Here is an 18839-nt window from a genome sequence, read left to right on the forward strand (position 1 = left end):
GAGAGAGAGAAGAGATCGAGAGGGGAGGGGAGGGAGGGAGAGAGAGAGAGAGAGAGAGAGAGAGAGAGAGAGAGAGAGAGAGAGAGAGATGAGTGCAATTTATTAATTAAAATGAGGGCAATACTGTCAATAGATGTTAGATTGGATACATGGGAGTAAAAAACTCTTACTGGAGTAAGTGGGAAGAATTATTATTAAGTTGAGGTGTTTTGTTTTCCACCCTTGGATGTAAATCTAAGGGTTGTTGAGCATAAATTCTTTGGTCAGCAACTGACCAGGTGAACACCACTGAGGTGTGGAAGTTGTTTTAGGTTGATGAAGCCGTCAACCACTCGATTTTAGTCTACATTCCAATGAAATTTTCCATTATTGGTATTTGCAAAACTTTTGCTCAGCTGGTAACCAAACATTACCAACCATGCACCAGCTCAATTAATCACCCCGACTAAGTAAGTTGCAAACTTAACCAAACAGAACTCTAATTTCTAATTTGCCTCTTCCTCCATCGATCATTCACTTTCTGCAGAAACTATATCGATACAGCCATGGCAGCACCTTGCTTTGAAGGACCAAACATGACTGGAGATGACTTGGTGATTCTCTTTTCTACCTCAAACTCCCCTGAACAATATACCACCACCCCGTCCTCTTCTTCCTACCACCATCACCCCAACATTGCATTAACCCAACTTACAATCTCACTGTACACAACCTCTCCGACACTTATCTCCCAAATAGGGGCATAACACTTTCAGTTTCTCAACTGCTGCAAAAGCCTAAGCCTGTTGCCATACTCAAGTCAGTCTGTTTTGTTGCAAAAAGTAGTGAAATACTTGCCATTGTTGGCCCGAGTGGCACCGGAAAATCTACCCTCCTGCGGATAATATCGGGGAGGGTGAAAGATGAAGACTACAATCCCAAAAGTGTCTCCATTAATGATCATCAGATAACTAGTCCTGCTCAGTTGCGCAAAATATGTGGATTTGTTGCACAAGAAGATAATCTGCTTCCCCTACTGACTGTGAAGGAGACTTTGATGTTCACTGCTAAGTTTCGACTTAAAGGCATTGATGCAAAAGAGAGGGTGGAGAGCTTAATGCAAGAGCTTGGTCTTCTCCATGTCTCCGATAGCTATGTGGGAGATGAAGAGAATAGAGGGATATCTGGTGGAGAAAGGAAAAGGGTATCTACAGGTGTCGATATGATTCATGATCCACCTATTTTGCTTCTTGATGAGCCGACTTCAGGCCTAGACAGCACTTCGGCACTTCAAGTTATAGAGCTTCTTTCTATAATGGCCAAATCAAAGCAAAGAACCGTGCTTTTATCAATACACCAACCAAGCTATAGAATTCTTCATCACATCTCCAACTTTCTGATCCTCTCCCATGGTTCTGTTGTCCATAATGGGAGCATTGAATTACTCGAAGAAACTATAGGTAATCTTGGAATGCAAATTCCATTGCAGCTCAATGCCCTAGAATTTGCCATGGAAGTTATAAAAACCCTGGAAGATTCATATTCCAGAAGCACTAGTGATCATCACCCTAAACCCTCATGCTACAGAAAACAAAGAACCATGCTCCTACCCTTCATTGCCAGAAATAGAAATCGGCAGAGATCAACATGATCAAACCAAAAACATGGGTGATTATTTCTCTAATTTATATGAGATCATGTTTCTCTGCTCAAGAATTTGGAAGATAATTTACAGAACGAAGCAGCTGCTTCTGGCCAGAACACTGCAAGCTCTTGTTGGAGGTTTTGGCGTGGCAAGTGTGTACATAAAAATGAGGAAAGATGAAGAAGGTGTAGCAGAGCGACTAGGCCTCTTTGCTTTCAGTTTAAGTTTTCTACTCTCTTCCACGGTTGAAGCATTACCGATATTCCTTCAAGAGCGGTGAGTTTTAATGAAAGAAGCCTCAAGGGGGGCTTACAAGATCTCCTCTTACATGATTGCCAACACCATTGTCTTCCTACCCTTTTTATTTGCAGTGGCTCTTCTGTTTGCTGTTCCTGTGTATTGGCTTGTAGGCCTCTATCCTTCTGTGGCTGCTTTCGCATTTTTCACTTTCGTGGTTTGGCTCATTGTGTTGATGGCTAGTTCTCTAGTGCTCTTTCTCAGTGCAGTCTCACCCGATTTCATTTCAGGAAACTCGCTTATCTGCACAGTTCTTGGAGCCTTCTTCCTCTTCTCTGGCTACTTCATTCCGAAAGAGAGCATACCAAAATACTGGCTCTTCATGTACTATGTTTCCATTTACAGGTATCCGTTGGACACATTGCTGACAAACGAGTATTGCAGTATTAGTAGCGAGTGTTTCTCTTGGCATGCTAATGATCAATTTCCCTCCGAGTGTTTGCTCACTGGCAATGATGTGCTGAAGAGTCGGGGACTTGACAAGGACACCAGGTGGATCAATGTAGGGATCATGTTTGGTTTCTTTGTGTTTTATCGAGTGCTCTGTTGGATCATTCTTTGTCGAAGGGCTTCGAAAACAACAATTTAATCACATAAGATCGATGTTATCATACTGTACTTATGGGTTACTTCAGGAATAGTGAGAAAGTAATTACTTCAGAAAAATAATTTTGTTTATACATTACATGTAAATCCCAATCTTTCATTCCATAAGAAAGTAATCATGTAAGAAATTAGAACATAAAAGATTTAAGCAAAGCCAAAATGTTTCAAACGTTGTAAGACGTGTTTGACAACTTAAATAGAGTGAATTGAAACCAATACATTGCTTTTTTCCTTGAGAGGTAGAAAAGTCGAACCAAAAGATCTGAGACTTGAAGAGGACAAAAGAAGATATGAAGAATTGAACTCTTGCCGCAAGGGTGAAAGAAACAAGTGGTCTACCAAAGGGAAACTAGAAACCTCCACAACCGAACATTGATGTAAAACAACATAAGGAAGATGCAGAGCCGCAATGAAAATTATCAGGTATTCTTGATACAAAACCAGAACTATAATTACGGCTAAAATTGAAAGGAATTTATCGAGATCCAGAACGAAAGTAGTTCCTGTTGTACCTACTCATAATCCCTAACAGAAACAAAACTCTTTTTCCCAAAAAGCCGTTATATCCATCAAAATCTGATAAGACCCTCTTACATAAGCTGCAGATATGCATACAATGCAACACATATACCAAAAGCAGTAAAAAGTTGCCCAATCAATTAAAGCTCATCCTCCATCCTCAAGTACTCTCCAATATCAGCCTGGTGAAGTACCACAATTCCATTGGGGTCCAACTTCCTACAATCCTGGGTAGACTTGGCCGCAATCCCAAAACCCAATGGAATATCTGACATTGAAAACACAACCACCCCATCACCGGGCATAATATTCTCTGTAATCCTACCCAACCCACCTTTCAAAACATGGTTTCCGTATAGATATGACATCTCGGAGGTAGGTTTGAGCCAGACCTTGTGTTTAGCATTTGAGGCCACTAAACTCAAACATTGAACAGTTAGGTGGAAGCTGCCACCGTGAGTGAACTTACCAATGCAAGTTCCAAGAGAGACTAAATTGACCCGAGCTATGTTTGTTGCACGCTTTACTAGCGAGTCACTGACGTAGTAGACCTTGTTCTTGTTGAGGCGAAAGCAGTAGCGACCTGGATTTGGGTCTGGACCTTCATGAGAAGGGTTCTTGACAATGTTTTTGAGGTTGTTGCCTGTGAACTTGAACAGCTTTTCGAACACTGCAGTGGTTTCAGCTTCATCCAAAGGCCTCATCTTGGTCCTGGAGTTTAGGAGGGTTTGGAGACAAAGATCGGTGAGCCTCTGCTTGCCCTTCTACAGTTCTGTATACTGATATTCCCTAGACATAATACCATTAATTAATATTTATATATATATTTTTCAATATGCATACAACCACAGAAGAAGAATCACAGAAATATCCATAGTTGCGTTCATAACTATTAATTCAAGGAAACGGAGTAAAAAATGAAAGATATCGAAACGGAGTCTAATTTCAAGGAAATCTATGCAACCAATGAAACTCGTGGGATATTAAGCTAAAGAGTACTCACACAACTTGAATAGCAAGCAAACATACATAATTGCCAGAATCTTCTGTTTTGGAGTTTGCTTGAGAGCAAAACAAGCGATATTTGTCTGAAATTCCAGATTAGCACTTGACCAGTAACCAAAAGTTTGAAATTCCAATTTCATAGAATACATAACCAAATCAAACCCAAACATAGGATAACAGAAACCATAAGAGAGACGAAGAACGGCTAACGAGGAGAGAAAGAGGGGGAGGCTGAGACTCGAGAGAGAGAGAGAGAGAGAGAGAGAGAGAGAGAGAGAGAGAGAGAGGTCTGAGCTGCGGTGGCCTTAGTAGTGACTGGTGAGTGCGACGCCAAGAGACCCAAAGGAGGGAGAGAGTCAGGGACTCAGACACAACGGCAGACTTCTCAGGCAACAAAAACATTGCCAAAAAAAAAAAAAAAAAAAACCTTGTTTAGACTTCCTTTTTTTTTCTTTTTTTTTTGGCCCTTTTGGTTACTAGGGTTTTGAACTTTAATTCTTTTTCTTTTTGTTGGTTAAAAAAGGGCAAAAAAAATTTTGAGATAGATTTTTCACCTTAAATTCTAAAATCATTAAAAAAAAATCTTATAAACCCGTCTAGCGCCTAGACGGCTAGACGCCACTTAGGCTGAGTTTTAGAACATAGTAGTTCAGAATTCAAGAATCACAAATCCCAAATAATTTAATAGTTCAATATATGAACTTACCAGTGGTTCAAAACTCACAAATCACTAGTTTAAAATTATAATTTTAAGTAGTAAAGTCATGAAGAGATTTTTTTTTTTTTGGTGCAAAATAAGGGATAAGAAGTTCGCAACTAGGTACAAAAACAAATGGTAAAGAAACCTAACTATAGAAAAATTAGGGTTCACTTACCCTGACTATTCAAATTGCACAATAAAAAACCAATAACAAATATTCAATCTCATTTTTATTTGATTCCATAGATCTAGAGAGAGCGAGAGAGCAATGAGATGTAGTAGTTGATAGGAGCAAAAAAGTGTGACGATATTATTAATTATGTGCCTCATTTTAGCCTTATTTCTCCCTTAGTTTAGTGTTTTGAGTCATTAAGTCATTTTGAAAGTCTTGTTGAGTGTTTGGAGTGAAATAGGCGGAAAAAGTAAAATTTATGAAAAATCCTAGCTGGATCAGGATTCCTAACTGTAAACTATTTTTGCGGTCTTTACATTTTAATTTCCCTTTATTTTCTCTAGAAAATTCTGATATTCTCCTGCTTGTTGTAGGAAACGTTGCCTGGTTGAACTCTTGGAAACAGCAATGATGGAGTCATAAAATAAAGCATTAAGATATTTGACCAAGCAATGAAGAAGGGAAATAAAGGAGAAAAGATGTTTTCAGTTGAGGAATAAAAGAAAAAGATGTTTCCGCTGGAAAATAAATAAGAGAAAGACGTTTTCAGTTGGGGAATAAAGGAAGAAAGACGTTTTCAGTTGAGGAATAAAAGAAAAAGATGTTTCAGCTGGAAAAATAAATAAGAGAAAGATGTTTCAGCTTGGAAATTAAAGGAATTGCCCCATTATGAGAGGAGTTAAGGCCATAAAGAAGACGTTTCAGTTGGGAAAGCCAACCAATGCTCCCCTATAAATAGGCAACGTCCAGAACTGAATTTGCATCACTTCCCAGCCAAGATCACTTCCCAGCCAAGATCATTCCAAGACTACCCAATTCACTCCTCAAACCTCCATATCTTACAAGACCGTGACCACCATCCATCCATCAATCTACAAAGCTCTAAGGCGCTGAGTCAAGGACGCTCCACCACCATAGTAGAGACCAGTTCATCACCTTGTTGCTAAGCCGCTGAGGAAAGCTTCAAAGTGTAACTATGACTCTACTTATAATTTTTGTTTCGGTTTTGTGTGTTTCAATTTGCGAGTTGTGTAATTGGAGACATGGAATTTTCAGAATATTTTTATTAATATTTTTGAGATTTTCAGTTTATTATTGAGTTAATTTCGAGAATTCTTTTATGATGCATGTTACAATCTTGTGCCCTTTTACGTGTTTAGGTAATTTTCAGAGTTAGGTTAATAAGTTTGCATGCTAGAATAATGGTGAGAGTTCTTGTGTGTTTTCTTAATTTGCCAAGAGTAATTGTTATTTGTTAAGGCGCTGAGTTAAATAAGTAGCAATTAGCACTACTACAGAAACCAGCTTTGGAGACACGTGGTTAAAAATTACAAGGACACGTTTTTAAAATAGAAAATTACATAGTAGCACATGACCAAAGATGTAAACACATAAAACCCACTCTAAAAAAGATTTATACAAATAAGGACATGAGTCCAGGCCCAAAAGCCAAATGATACAAGCCTGACTCCCAATTTTAATGAAAAATGACCAAAATACTCAGTTTGATGAAATATTTACGCGTATGCCACTGACCCAATTCTAACACCCCAAAACAGAGAAGCACTCGACCATTCTCGAGACCCAGCGACCCGAAGAAGACCCGACCGAAATTTCCGTTTCCGGCGACCAAATGACGGCAAACCACCGGCCTCTGGTTCGTCTCCTCAGCGCCGATCTAATTCTGGTCTTAGCTTTCCCGTTCGATGACGGACGGCGATGGAGTGAAGCTTGAATCTTCAGTCAGTTTCTGGGAATTCAATTCCCGCCATGCCAAGAACCCTCAATCTGGGTATTCCAGGAGCATGGTCTCTGCTTCAGTGTCTACACCACGCGCTCGACGAAGAAGCGAGCCTCAGCCGAGGAGGCTCTGAAAGCTCCGGCGTCCAAGAAGCAGCGACCCGTATTAGGAGAGATCACCAACTCGCTGGATCTCGTTTCGGTTCTGAAATCGGCACCAAAGAAACAGAAAATTGAGTCGCAAAAGGAGAAGAAGAGGGACTCAAGACGGTGATAGGTGTAAGCTCGATTGATCTGGTCAAATGTGCTTACTCTTTTTCTATGTATAAGCATCTTCATAAATTGGAGGTAGTTTTCTGATTTGGAGTTTGATAGTATTTCAAATTCTCAATTGGGTATATGGATTTTGTGGTTGAGATTTAGAATTTGGTGATTTGGATTTTGCATTTGGCACTAGCGTTCTGGAATGGATCAGAATTTGGTTTTCATAATATTAGAATCATTGTTTTTCGTGTTCAAATTTTATCTGGGAAATGATGCATAATTAAGGATCCAGTTTCAGATATACCAAATCCGGATGGCAGATTTTTGCTTTCATTAGTTCACTTAACATGGATATGGTTATTTATGATTAGTGATAGTTTTGGTCATTGAAAGCAGAAGAAGCTTAGCTCAAATAGTCGAAATGAGTTTGAACTTTTCTTTATCAGATTTTTGATTTCTGTCTATGCAAACAATTTTGGTAGCATAGTGGTGTTTAAGGTGAAGCTAATGGTGGTGTGTGATTCAGGTGGAGGGGAAGAATAGACCTTTATGTGGTTACCTGGAGAAGGTGCAGAATTGTATTTCAGAACAAATGTGAGAAGTCCTGGTGGATTGGTTGGTGGAGGTTGTGGAGGAATACAAGTTTGTTTCAGACACCCTTTATCTTACCATATCATATATTGACAGATATCTTTCCAACTCATAATCGAAACACCAAATTGGAACGTTAGTTTTGTAGTAAGTGTGAAGTATTTGCTGCTGTATTAGTTCTTGATTGCTTGTGTTTTGTTCTTGTATTTAAATTTTTGGGTTTTGGGTTTGGTGTGGTTTGGAGGGTTTGATTGAAATTTGAAGCTATATTTTGGGTAAAAACTGTAATTCAATTCAATTCCATTGTTGCATATGGATGATACAATGGTTATTTAAATAGAAGAAGGAAAAGGATGAAGTGGGGGTAGAAGAAACTGGTATGGAAGATGGGGATCATGCTGGGAATGTTGCACCTCAACATTCGGATGAGAAGAAAAAGAAGAAAAGAAAGCAAAAGCAAGTGCTTGACCTTCGATTTGAAGCAGAAGCACTCGAGCAATCGGGAGGCCGTCTGAAAAGAAAGGAGCGCAAGAAAAAGTACTTATTTTTGTATCCCATTTTCAAATGTTGAATTTGGGTGGTGTGTTAATGAGAATAGCGTGCAAAAGTGAAAAGGTTGCAGTTTTGTTAGGCTATTGCATCATTGCATTGATCAGGTCAAGCATGTTATCCATCGTCTACGGATTAATGACCAGCCTTTTGTGTTCAAGTACTTGGAAGCAAAGAAAAACAAAAACAAAAAGGGCAAGAAAGAAGATAATGTAGGCAATTATGAGTGCAGTAGTAGAACACAAGTATAAGGGCAGTAGCAAAATTGGATGAGCATGACTGCAGCAAGTGTAGTAGCAGGATTGGATGAGTGCAGTAGCAGGATGAGGCGATGACGAGTGCAGTAACAGAACATGAGTACAAGTGCAGTAGCAGGATTGGACGAGTATGAGTACAGTAGCAGGATTACGCAATGACGAGTGCAGTAGCAGAACACGAGTCTCAGAACTTGACGAGGATGAGTGCAGTAGTAGGATTGGACGAGTACAGTAGTAGGAATAGGAGATGACGAGTGCAGTAGCAGAACTGGACGAGTATGAGTGCAGCGAGTGCAGTAGCAGGATTAGGCGATGACGAGTGCAGTAGCAGAACACGAGTACGAAGGCAGTAGCAGAACTGGATGAGCATGACTGCAGAGAGTGCAGTAGCAGGATTAGGGGATGACGAGTGCAGTAGCAGAACTGGACGAGTATGAGTGCAGTAGCAGGATTGGACAAATGCAGTAGTAGGAATGCAGGATTAGCGATGACAAGTGCAGTAGCATAACACGAGTAAGAGTGCAGTAGCAGAACTAGACGAGTATGAGTGCAGCGTGGGCAGTAGCAAGATTGGACAAGTGCAATAGTAAGATTAAGCGATGAGATGAGAGTAGTAGGAGAGTGAGGTTTTGTGAAATGTCATAAAGGGATTATTCTCAAAAAAAAAAAAAAAAAAAAAGGGTAACGTAAACAAATTATTCTTAAAAAAAAAAACTAATATAAATGGGTTATTCTCAGGGAAAAAAATTAACATAAAAAGATTATTCTCACGAGTGCAGTAGCAGAACTAGACGTTAGGCGATGACGAGTATAGTAGCAGAACACGAGTATGAGGGCAGTAGCAGAACTAGACGGAGTATGAGTGCAGCGAGTGCAGTAGCAGGATTAGGCAATGAGGAGTGCAGTAGCAGAACACGAGTACGAGGGCAGTAGCAGAACTAGACATTAGGCGATGACGAATGCAGTAGCAGAACATGAGTATAAGGGCAATAGTAGAACTAGACGGAGTATGAGTGCAGCGAGTGCAGTAGCAGGATTTTCAGTGACGAGTGCAGTAGCAGAACATGAGTAGCAGAACTGGACACGAGTACAAGTGCAGTAGCAGAACTTGACGAGTATGAGTGCTGCGAGTGCAGTAGCAGGATTGGACGAGTGTAATAGTACGATTAGGCAATGAGATGAGAGTAGTAGGAGAGTGAGGTATGAGATTCTTTCTCTTAGCAACGTGTAAAAGAAAGATTTTTTTTTTTTTTTTTTTTTTTGCTTTTGAGAAGTAACATAAATGGATTATTCTCAGAAAAAAAAAAAAGTAATATAAACAGATTATTCTCAGAAAAAAAAAAGTAACATAAATGGATTATTCTCAGAAAAAGAAAAAAAGTAATATAAAGGGATTAGAAGTCAAAATGAGTAGTTAAGGGGGAAAAAAAAAGTAACATAAAAGGGTTATTCTCAGAAAAAAAGAGTAATATAAAGGGATTAGAAGTCAAAATTAGTAGTTAAGGGTAAAAAAGTAAATTAACTCATGACATGTGGCAAGTGGAGAGCAGATTGTCCTTATTTGTAAGATTTAATCCTTATAAAGGGATTACAAGTCAAAATATGTAGTTAAGGGTAAAAAAGTAAATTAACTCATGACATGTGGCAAGTGGAGAGCATATTGTCCTTAAGTGTAAACTTTTGTCTTTAAATGTTCAAAACCAAATGTTGTGGAGTTTTTTGTGTTTTGAAATCCTATCAAGGGGGTATATGTAGTTTACTATTTTTAAAAAGATGTCCTTATAACTTATTAAGGACGCACAAGATTCTAAATTTCATTTATCTAAAGACCGGGCAGGTCATTTCTATTCGATACCCTACGAAACTTTGACTTAACCCTTATGCTCTCTCCTCCCAGCTTTCGTCTCTCTCCCTGGCAGACTTGCGGCCGCAGCAGGTATCATTGAGAACCCATATCGATAACCTTCATGGATCTCTGTTTTGGCAGTCATTTTCTCTTCGTCATCCTCGATTAACACTTATCTGGTAAGGATGAGTCACGCACTTCTCTGGAACTTTCATTGTCAGAACTCTCTCTCTACCCCTTGGGCATTCTCGTGTTCTACCTCTGTCAATGATTTCAACTAGGTTTATCTTCTAATCTTGCTTTAATTTCAATTTCGTACTTCTAGGGTTTAAATCTGTGAACATGTTAGTAGCAAGCCTGGCTCGATTTATTCAATAAATATATTACAGATCTACTTTTTCAAACCGAAATATCGTATCCCTTCCCTTAATCATTGTATCTCTTGTAATGTCAGAATATTTCCCCCATATTCTAGTTCTCTTAATTTCATACCAAGGATCAATCGATGCTAAAGTTGGAGATGGGTTTTGTGAAGAATTGGTTCAAATGGTCGCAGCTAATTTTAGCTATGGTGATGGTGTAGATGTTTGTAGCAGGGATGAACTTGCTTTCGAAAGCGATTCTGAGTGAGGGAAGCTTCATTTTTGCACTCATGGAGTATCGGCATGTGGTTGCGGCCATTTGTGTTGCTTTGCGCTCTCTTTGGAAAGGTTTAATCCCTTTACTGCATATTTCCTTGCTCTGATTTTGTTTTGCCGCTCTTCTTCCAACATGGTTTTCGGCATTGCGATTGTTGCAGGATCAAGGAACAGAAGCTAGGTTGGTTGGTTTGGTTCTGGCTATTTGTCAATGTCTTGATTGGGTAAGCCGTGTTTGGTATATTCTGTTTGGTTTCACATCAAGTTTGTTATGTGTTATTTTTGCCACTTGAAAATGGCAATTCAAATTGAATTTCATTCAATCACATTTATTCTATGCCATTCATTTTAATCTGTTCTTATGTCTAAAAAAGACAGCAAACTAAACTTGATTCAATCACATGGTCTGGTGTGGAAGACAGCTAACAAGCTTGTTACTCCTCCATATACAAATTAAAGACTACAAACTTAAACGCAAGATAAACAATTATGAAATGCAGATATAGATCCTCTTGTTCTGTTCTTATCCTTTTTGTTGAAGTCTTGGACTTTCTTTAGTTTTCTACAATGTGACATTAAGTTGGTTTGGGAGGTTTAAAGAATTATGTCATTTGTGGAAAACTTATGTAGACATATCTATGATCTGACTAGTGTCTACTATGTATGCAAAGCGAATTTCATTTACGTCGCATGGCTTCCGATTGGGTTTGGCATAATTTCTTAGAGGTCTCCAATGTTGCATGAAAATGAATGCAGGATAACAGTAGCAATGGCATTGTTTTACTATGGCCTCCGAGACATCACGGCTACATATATACAAATCTTTTTTTTTCTATATTGTTGGTACCACAACCTTCTAACTTGGTTCTATTTTGAAATTTTTGTTTCTTGCTTCATGATGGTAGCTTGTAGCCTTCTTGTTAGAGTAACGGATACAATATGTTTCTTTTTTCAGATTGTAACCTATATGATAATGGATGGAGACTTGGTTTGTCCTGCAAAGATGGGAAGATCTGTAGAGGTATCCTGAATTGTTGTTTTTCTACTATTGGATATTGATATACTTTTCATTGATGTATTTGTTGCTTGTTTTGCCAATGTCTACCATCAAATTAATTGGTATAGAAAAAAACTTACCCTTGATTAGAGAGGTCTATGCTTGTCTTATACTTGGTTAGAGATAATTTTACATCTTGCTTGGGACAGGATTTTTGCATTATTCTTAGAGGTGTATTGTTTTTTCTTTCTTGAATAGGAATCCTGTAGTGCACCATCTCTTCTACTTGTTTTTTTAATGTGGACTCATGCTATGTCAATTGTATGTATATGTCCTATATGATGCTTTTATGAAATTTGCATTTTGAGAATTTACTAGTTATGTAACTTTATCTTTGTTCGGTATAAAAAATTATTTGGATGCTTAATGAAAATACATAGAACTATCTAAGGGAATGACTAATACTATCAGTTGCAATGTTTGAAGGTTGGAGTAACCAGTATGAGCCGTTTGAAAGCTGCAATGTTTTCTCCAGGTATGGAACTATCTAAAGGCATGACTAATATTATCAGTTTTCTTACTTGTCTGCTCTCTTATACTAAAGATGTTACTTTGATTACCTTACTAGTTCTTCTATCTTGTGAATCTCAAACTGAATTTGTGGTTGAATATTGTTCTTTAATTAGGTGCTTTGAAGTTTAAGATGGAGGTTTATGGGATAAAGAAAAACACCCTTAATGAGCAGGAGCTTGAGTTCACGTGTTAGAAGTTGCAATCTCCAGAATATCTTGTACAACTCATTTTTTAATTTGGTAAAATTATAGTTCGATCATTGTTAGTAGTTGTTTATTGGATCATTACTTATAACTTATTAACTTTGTGCTCATTGTAGTGTATTTTAGTTATAATACTAGAATTGGTACCCGCGCGTTGCTGCGGGTTTGGAATAGAACCTAACAGTTTAAGGACGCAGAATATAGCTGAAAAGTAAGTTTTATAACAGAAGCTATGGATCATGTTTTAGTAACATCACCACAAATGGTAGACATTGTGGTAATGTTCAAAAAATAGTTGCATTTGCTGTTCGAACAGCTTGCAAAAAATTGGTACAATTGTAGGCTAACTTAATTACAATCACTGCTTGATGTATTTGTCAAAAACAGATGATGATGTCTGTTAGCATATGTGTATGCCTAAAGGTTGTTAGCCTGGTAGTTAACAATTGTGGAGGTTGTCCAAAAAGTTGCTTCCTCCAGTTAAAAGTGTCATCACACTTGTCTGTTTTCTCTTTGTTAAAGGTCTCCATGGATGATGCTGCTGGTTCAATGCTGCCTTCCTTGTCATTGAAATAGAGGATTAGCACTGATGTCAAAAAGTTGTGTTTTCTGTTGTTTTCCCATGTTACAACTTCTGTGTCACTGCAAATCATTTGATCACAAAGCTGAAAATGCACAACAAAGCAAAACAGAATTGCAAGATCTTTTCAGAAATCAAACTGATCCATAGACAAATTCAAATCCTAGACAAATCCAAATTTAATTGACAACACTTAATTAAAGGTCTCTACTTACCTTGGCGAGTGCAAAATATTTTGAATCTAGAAATTGAGTTTGTAGTGGATGACATTTGCATATTGTTGTACCATCTAGACAGATTCGATTATGAAAATAGTATGTTTCATTATGACAAATTCAGAAAGAGGGAGTGGAGAGCTCAATAAGAAGATTGTAAATTTTGATAGCAGAAAGAAGGATCAGCAGTTAATATGTGTCATAGTTGTTATTTTAATGTTCAAAATCCATTTCATTTTATCAGTTAGATTAACTTTAGGTAGAGAAGTTGCAATTGATACAAAATCGATATAAAAGGAGTGCTCTGCATAATAAAAACAGGAACATTTGCACTTGAAATCCTCCAAGCAAAAAAGAGTTCGGTGGCAAAGAAGAGGAATACAAAAGCAGTTGTGGGAAAATTCATGTAGCAAAAGGCTAAATGACAATGAGATAGATTTGTTTAATAGCATTGAATCAGGCCAAAAAGCTAAAGCACAAACTACACAAAAATCAGATCCCACATTCCCACCTATTAACAGCATAATCAAATAAGATTCAAGTAAAAAAAAAAAAAAAAACCTCCTAATTGTGCAAAAATGTCAGAGCTTCAATCACCAATTGCAACCCTACAAATTCCAAGTAGCCAACAAACCAAATCAGAAAACCAGCCCAACAGTAGATAAAAAAAGTCACAAATTGAAAACAAACATAAACCATATATAAAAAGAAAAAAATTCATATTTGATATCACAGAAATAACAACAAAGCAAAAAACATAAACCATAAAACATGAACCAAAATCAAATCCTCAGATACATACTAACACATGCATGAAACAATTTGTTGCCTTCCACTCTGTTGAAGGCCAAACATTCCCGCATAAACCACCTCAAACACAGGCCAAATGCAAACCCACCTTCACATGCACGACCGAAAATTACATGCACCCAAACCCAAAACAAATCAACCAAATAGAAAATTTACCTGAAACTCAAAATCTCAAAGACACCTGAGTGCTTAACCCGACCCTTTGATTTAATCAAAAAGTTGCCACCTCAATCGAAACTGGTAGGTGAAAGCGATATGCCTGGCTGAATCACGATCAAGAAATTTGACCAATATTTGAGAGAGTTGAGATTCAAGAGAGCAGAAAAGAGAGAGAGAGAGAGAGAGAGAGAGAGAGAGAGAGGAACGCGAGAGAAACGAAAGCAGCTCCGGCGCAAGATAAAGATGGCCTTTTATACCTAGGGCTGAAACGAAGGGCAAAACAGTCATTTCATAGTGTCGGCTCGGCTCGAGCCGCCACTGTTACCGGCTTAGTAACAGTACCAGGAAATCGATCAACTTTAGTATATGTATAATGTACATTTGGTTAGTATTGTATCAAATTATGTAATTTTTTTTTTTTGTGTCATGAAAAAGATACAAGGACGTTTTTTGTACGTCCTAATAGACTTTAGATGACATTTTTATGAGATACCAGGACGTTTTTCTTGTGTCCTTTTAGATATTAAATGACATTTTTTTGAGTTACAATGACGTTTTTTAAGTGTCCTTGTAGACATTAGAAGACGTTTGTACATAGAAACAAGGACACTTTTTCAATGTCCTTGTAGACATTTAAGGACGTTTTTCGAACGTCCTAAAAGATGACTTACTATGACTCCTCCATAGAGGACGTTTTTTTCGAGTGTCCTTAAATGTTTTTAAGGACGTTTTTCGAACGTCTTTAAATCCATTTTTTGTAGTAGTATAGTTCTAAAAAGTGGTAAAAACTATGTTCAATGGTTAAGCGATTCTGGAAATTACGTGTTAAATTCTATGTCTAATGGTTAATTTGCACGTGTGAGTTGATTCGAGGGTTAGATAACACTACTAGTTAAGAGAATTACGCTGAGTGTTTTCGAAAATTAGTAGTATTAGGCTTGGTAAGGACTTTTCCGATTCAAGCCTACATTAGAATGAATCAGATAAGTGGATTGATCCGCTGAGGCTTTTCATTTGAGCTCTTATCTAGGCATTTAAGGTGGGCACATTTTTGTAGCATGTTGAAATGAATTTTCTGTTTTTACACTTAGTAATTTCTGAGTGGTATTGGTCTAGGTTCGGGAAGTCGATCATTGTATATAGTTTTATTTGTTTTGTTTTTATTTTAAGTAGATTAGAAACCAACTTTCAAAACCCCCCATTTTATTCTTTTATTTGTTAATTGACCTTTTTGTGTAGGTGTACCCTACAATCCCCGGACTGAACGATCCCTGCTTATCCTATACTGACAACTACATTTTGCAGGGTTAAATTGTGAGGCTATTTCAGCCGTATCAATTTTTGGCGCCGTTGCCGGGGATTGTTAAAATCCCTTGCACTTAAAGTGTCATCGATTTTTTTTTGCATATAGAATGCATGCTAATTTTTGTACTACACTTGTGGAATGGTGACAAATTGCAATTTCGGTTAGGCCAAGCTTTAATTGTGATTTAGTTTAAGTTTTATGAGTGTTACGAAATTAAGCATGTCTTTTATCATTGTTGTACAATTTGTAGAAGTTGTTTTTTTAAGCATATTGTACATTATATGTGTTTCACTTAGATTTTTTTTTTCCAGCATTTTGTAAATTGTAGAATGAGTTTTTTTTTTTTTATTTTTTTATTTTTTTATTTTTATAATATTTATTTATTTTTAGCATGTTGTAAATTGTATGTGTTTCACTTAGATTAATATACTTAGGTTATGAATTTAGCTAAATACTTAATTGTTGTAAGTATGTAAAATCGTATGAGTAGACAAGGGCCTTTTTGTTAATATTGGCCTAAACCCTTCATTAGTACCTTGCTAAGGTCTCTTGAGGTTGAGGGCGGCCTTTATTAGCACTTGGAGAACGGTCTAACACATTAGTTAATTTCCCAGCTAAGTAAGGGGCGCATACGGATGGTGTCTTAGGTTGAGACCCTGGGTGATGGGTTCAATTGGATCTCAGAGATACTATAGAATGAGCCTAAACCACTATGTGGGAGTAGCCGATAGGGGCCTAAACCTCAATGAGGGAGTGGCCTCCGTAGTATCACCAAAATGAGTCCTCCCTCTCACTTACCTCTTAATCTGGCCATCCGGCCTTCTGAAACAAAGGAAAGAGACTTATGTCTGGGCGACTATCCCTATATCGTATCTCACCAATAGTAGTGGTTTCTATTGGGCTCGACTTACAACTTGGAATCAATTGAGATATTAACTATGTTTATAAAAAAAAAAAAAAAAAAAAATTGATGTGTGACCTACTTAAGGTATATTGGATTAAACATGACTTTGTCGAGGGTAGCTGTTCTATAGTCTCATTGCACAAACAAGGTCCTCTGTTCCAGTACCTAAGTATGTAAATGTAAAAGTAATTTAGAAAGTTAAGGAAAGACATAATGTTTGTATTTCGAACCTTGTACATGTTATTAACACTTGATTTGGTCTTAAAGGTCCATGAATGTCCACTGTCTCTGATAAGACTAAGGAGCTGTTTGAAAAATTGGAACGTGCTAAGCAAAGGGCAGAACTCACTTTTTCAGACCGCCCTCCTCTAGAAAGGAGGGATTCTCAGGACTCTAGCTATTCAGGTTATAACTCCTCAACTAGATCAACCGAGGAGGTCAACAAACCTGACCATTCTGAAGAAGGAGAAGAACAAGTCTTTGAAGAGGAAGAAGAAGAAGAGGTCACTGAAGAGGACGTTGCAGACACAGAAGAGGAAGAAGAGGAAGAGCACGCCCGTGTTGAGCAAGTACAGGCACCAATGGCTGAGACTATTAGGCAACTATCCAATCCTACAGGTGGGGGTGCTGCGCCCTTATGCATTGCCTATCCAGAACCAGGAGAGGGGCTTAATGATGATTTTGAGTTAAAGAGTGGGTTTCTGCATCACCTACCCAAGTTTCATGGGATGAGTAGTGAAGACACCAACAAGCATCTCAAGGAGTTCGAGTTTGTCTGTGGGAGTATGTGCCCTAAAGGAGCTGATATCAATATCTTGAAGATGAAGGCATTTCCCTTAACTTTGGAGGACAAGGCCAAGACTTGGCTATTTGAGCTGCCTGCTGGCACTATCAACACTTGGGATAGGATGAAGGGCGAGTTCCTTACGAAGTACTTTCCTGCCTCAAAGGTCACTGTTTTGAGGAAGCAGATTAGTGGAATTACGCAAGGACATGAGGAGAATTTCTGCAATTATTGGGACAGGTTTAAGAGCCTTGTAGCATCATGCCCTAACCATGGGATGAGTGAGGGGTCCCTCTGACAGGACCCGACCCAGGAATCGCCCCACTTACCTAGATACGAGCCTGCGGGGCCCACTTTAAGAGAAATCCTACCGAAAATTCGGCAGAACCTCCCCTAAAAATGGGCTACCCAAAATTTCACAAACCTGGACATGATTTCAACTATAACTTCTACTCAACCTACTATATCGAATTTACAATCCAAGCACATATATTACATCCAGAAAGTTCAAATCCCAATATAATCCTCCGTAAGTAACAACAAACCAAACAACAACATCCATCAAACTTAAAAGAAAGGTTTATCAGAGCAACACTAAACTAAGCCGATATCATACAAGGTAGGTTAAGTAATAACCTACGGACAAAAACGGAAGCGCTGATTCCCAAGTTCTTGAGCCTGGACGCAATCTCGGCTAATCTGAAATCTGGGCATTTGAAAACGAAGGGCCCAGGGGAAAACATATAAAATCCATTAGAGTGAGTGGACAAAACCGAAACTAGAATCAAAACAATTTATGGTATGCTTCCCCATTTCTCTTTTTAACAAAACCATCATGCAGCGAGTCTTTTTTTTCCAAGAAACTCATTTGATTACTAGGAAGGACTGCTTCCTAGGCATCTCATGCCATCAGGGAGGGACTGCCACCCGATGACGCATCGGAAGGGACTGCCAACCGGAGTAGGAGGCGGTGATTAGTTGGGACTGCCAACTAGCCACAGGTAGTAGAAGGGACTGCCGACTAACTACCTCAAGTCATCTGGAAGGGACTGCCGACCAGATGACGCATCGGGTGGGACTGCCACCCGAGCTGTAGTCTGGAAGGGACTGCCAACCAGACTATTACCTAGAAGGGTCTGCCAACTAGGTAAGATACGCATGCGCCAAACTGGCCTCCTTGTCAACTGTTTCCTTTTTAATCCTTTTCTTTCCATAAAATCACATTTCAAAACTTAATACCATGCTGCATGCATTATTTAAATAAAAATAAAGGTCCACTCACAAGTGAATCCCGCAGCTAACCCTGCTGCCTGTCTGTGTCCTCCTCGCTCGAGGGCTCAGTACGTCCTGTCACAATAAAATAGGATATAATTAACCATATAATGAGATACTCTCAAAAACAACTCATTCCCCTCGGAATAAGCATCCATTATTCACAAATGGTTATAAAACGCCCATCCATTAATTTGAGATTAAATTCTATCATTCCTTTACAATCTC

At 38.3% G+C, this 18839-nt stretch overlaps 2 protein-coding genes and 1 pseudogene across 16 annotated transcripts; 2 read left to right on the top strand and 1 right to left on the bottom strand.

Moving 5' to 3' along the window:
- The first annotated feature begins 355 nt into the window (after positions 1–355).
- On the top strand, positions 356–2510 carry LOC112203808 (annotated as a pseudogene).
- A 395-nt stretch (positions 2511–2905) lies between these two features.
- Positions 2906–4330, bottom strand: LOC112181506 (60S ribosome subunit biogenesis protein NIP7 homolog). 5 transcript variants are annotated; one of them, XM_024319866.2, is made up of 2 exons: positions 4262–4330; positions 2906–3835 (listed from the first exon to the last, which is right to left on the bottom strand). In XM_024319866.2, exon 2 carries the CDS (start codon positions 3748–3750, stop codon positions 3187–3189), a length of 564 nt encoding a protein of 187 aa, XP_024175634.1. In that variant the 5' UTR covers positions 3751–3835; positions 4262–4330; the 3' UTR covers positions 2906–3186. The 5 variants fall into 5 exon arrangements, with proteins under 5 accessions (XP_024175634.1, XP_040368353.1, XP_024175633.1 ...); XM_040512419.1 differs by lacking the exon at positions 4262–4330 and adding an exon at positions 4050–4210 and having other exon boundaries at positions 2906–3825; XM_024319865.2 differs by lacking the exon at positions 4262–4330 and adding an exon at positions 4050–4208.
- Positions 4331–10132: 5802 nt separating this feature from the next.
- On the top strand, positions 10133–12757 carry LOC112181683. 11 transcript variants are annotated; one of them, XM_040505347.1, is made up of 7 exons: positions 10133–10451; positions 10625–10880; positions 10970–11032; positions 11565–11651; positions 11764–11829; positions 12277–12340; positions 12492–12757. In XM_040505347.1, exons 2-7 carry the CDS (start codon positions 10836–10838, stop codon positions 12569–12571), a joined length of 405 nt encoding a protein of 134 aa, XP_040361281.1. In that variant the 5' UTR covers positions 10133–10451; positions 10625–10835; the 3' UTR covers positions 12572–12757. The 11 variants fall into 11 exon arrangements, 10 of the variants coding, with proteins under 10 accessions (XP_040361281.1, XP_040361320.1, XP_040361331.1 ...); XM_040505386.1 differs by having other exon boundaries at positions 10754–10880; XM_040505397.1 differs by having other exon boundaries at positions 10133–10349.
- Positions 12758–18839: the final 6082 nt, after the last annotated feature.

Source organism: Rosa chinensis, chromosome 1 (assembly GCF_002994745.2).
Source record: "Rosa chinensis cultivar Old Blush chromosome 1, RchiOBHm-V2, whole genome shotgun sequence".
Lineage (NCBI taxonomy): Eukaryota > Viridiplantae > Streptophyta > Magnoliopsida > Rosales > Rosaceae > Rosa > Rosa chinensis.

What these genes read in the sequence shown, in the direction of transcription:
- LOC112181506 (XM_024319866.2), bottom strand. Translation starts at nt 3,750, where the DNA reads ATGAGGCCTTTGGATGAAGCTGAAACCACTGCAGTGTTCGAAAAGCTG.
- LOC112181683 (XM_040519784.1), top strand. Translation starts at nt 10,836, where the DNA reads ATGTGGTTGCGGCCATTTGTGTTGCTTTGCGCTCTCTTTGGAAAG. An exon ending in TTTGTCAATGTCTTGATTGG is followed by an intron (nt 11,033 to 11,564) that starts GTAAGCCGTGTT and finishes AAATGAATGCAG; the next exon opens with GATAACAGTAGCAATGGCAT. An exon ending in TTTTTTTTTCTATATTGTTG is followed by an intron (nt 11,652 to 11,763) that starts GTACCACAACCT and finishes TTCTTTTTTCAG; the next exon opens with ATTGTAACCTATATGATAAT.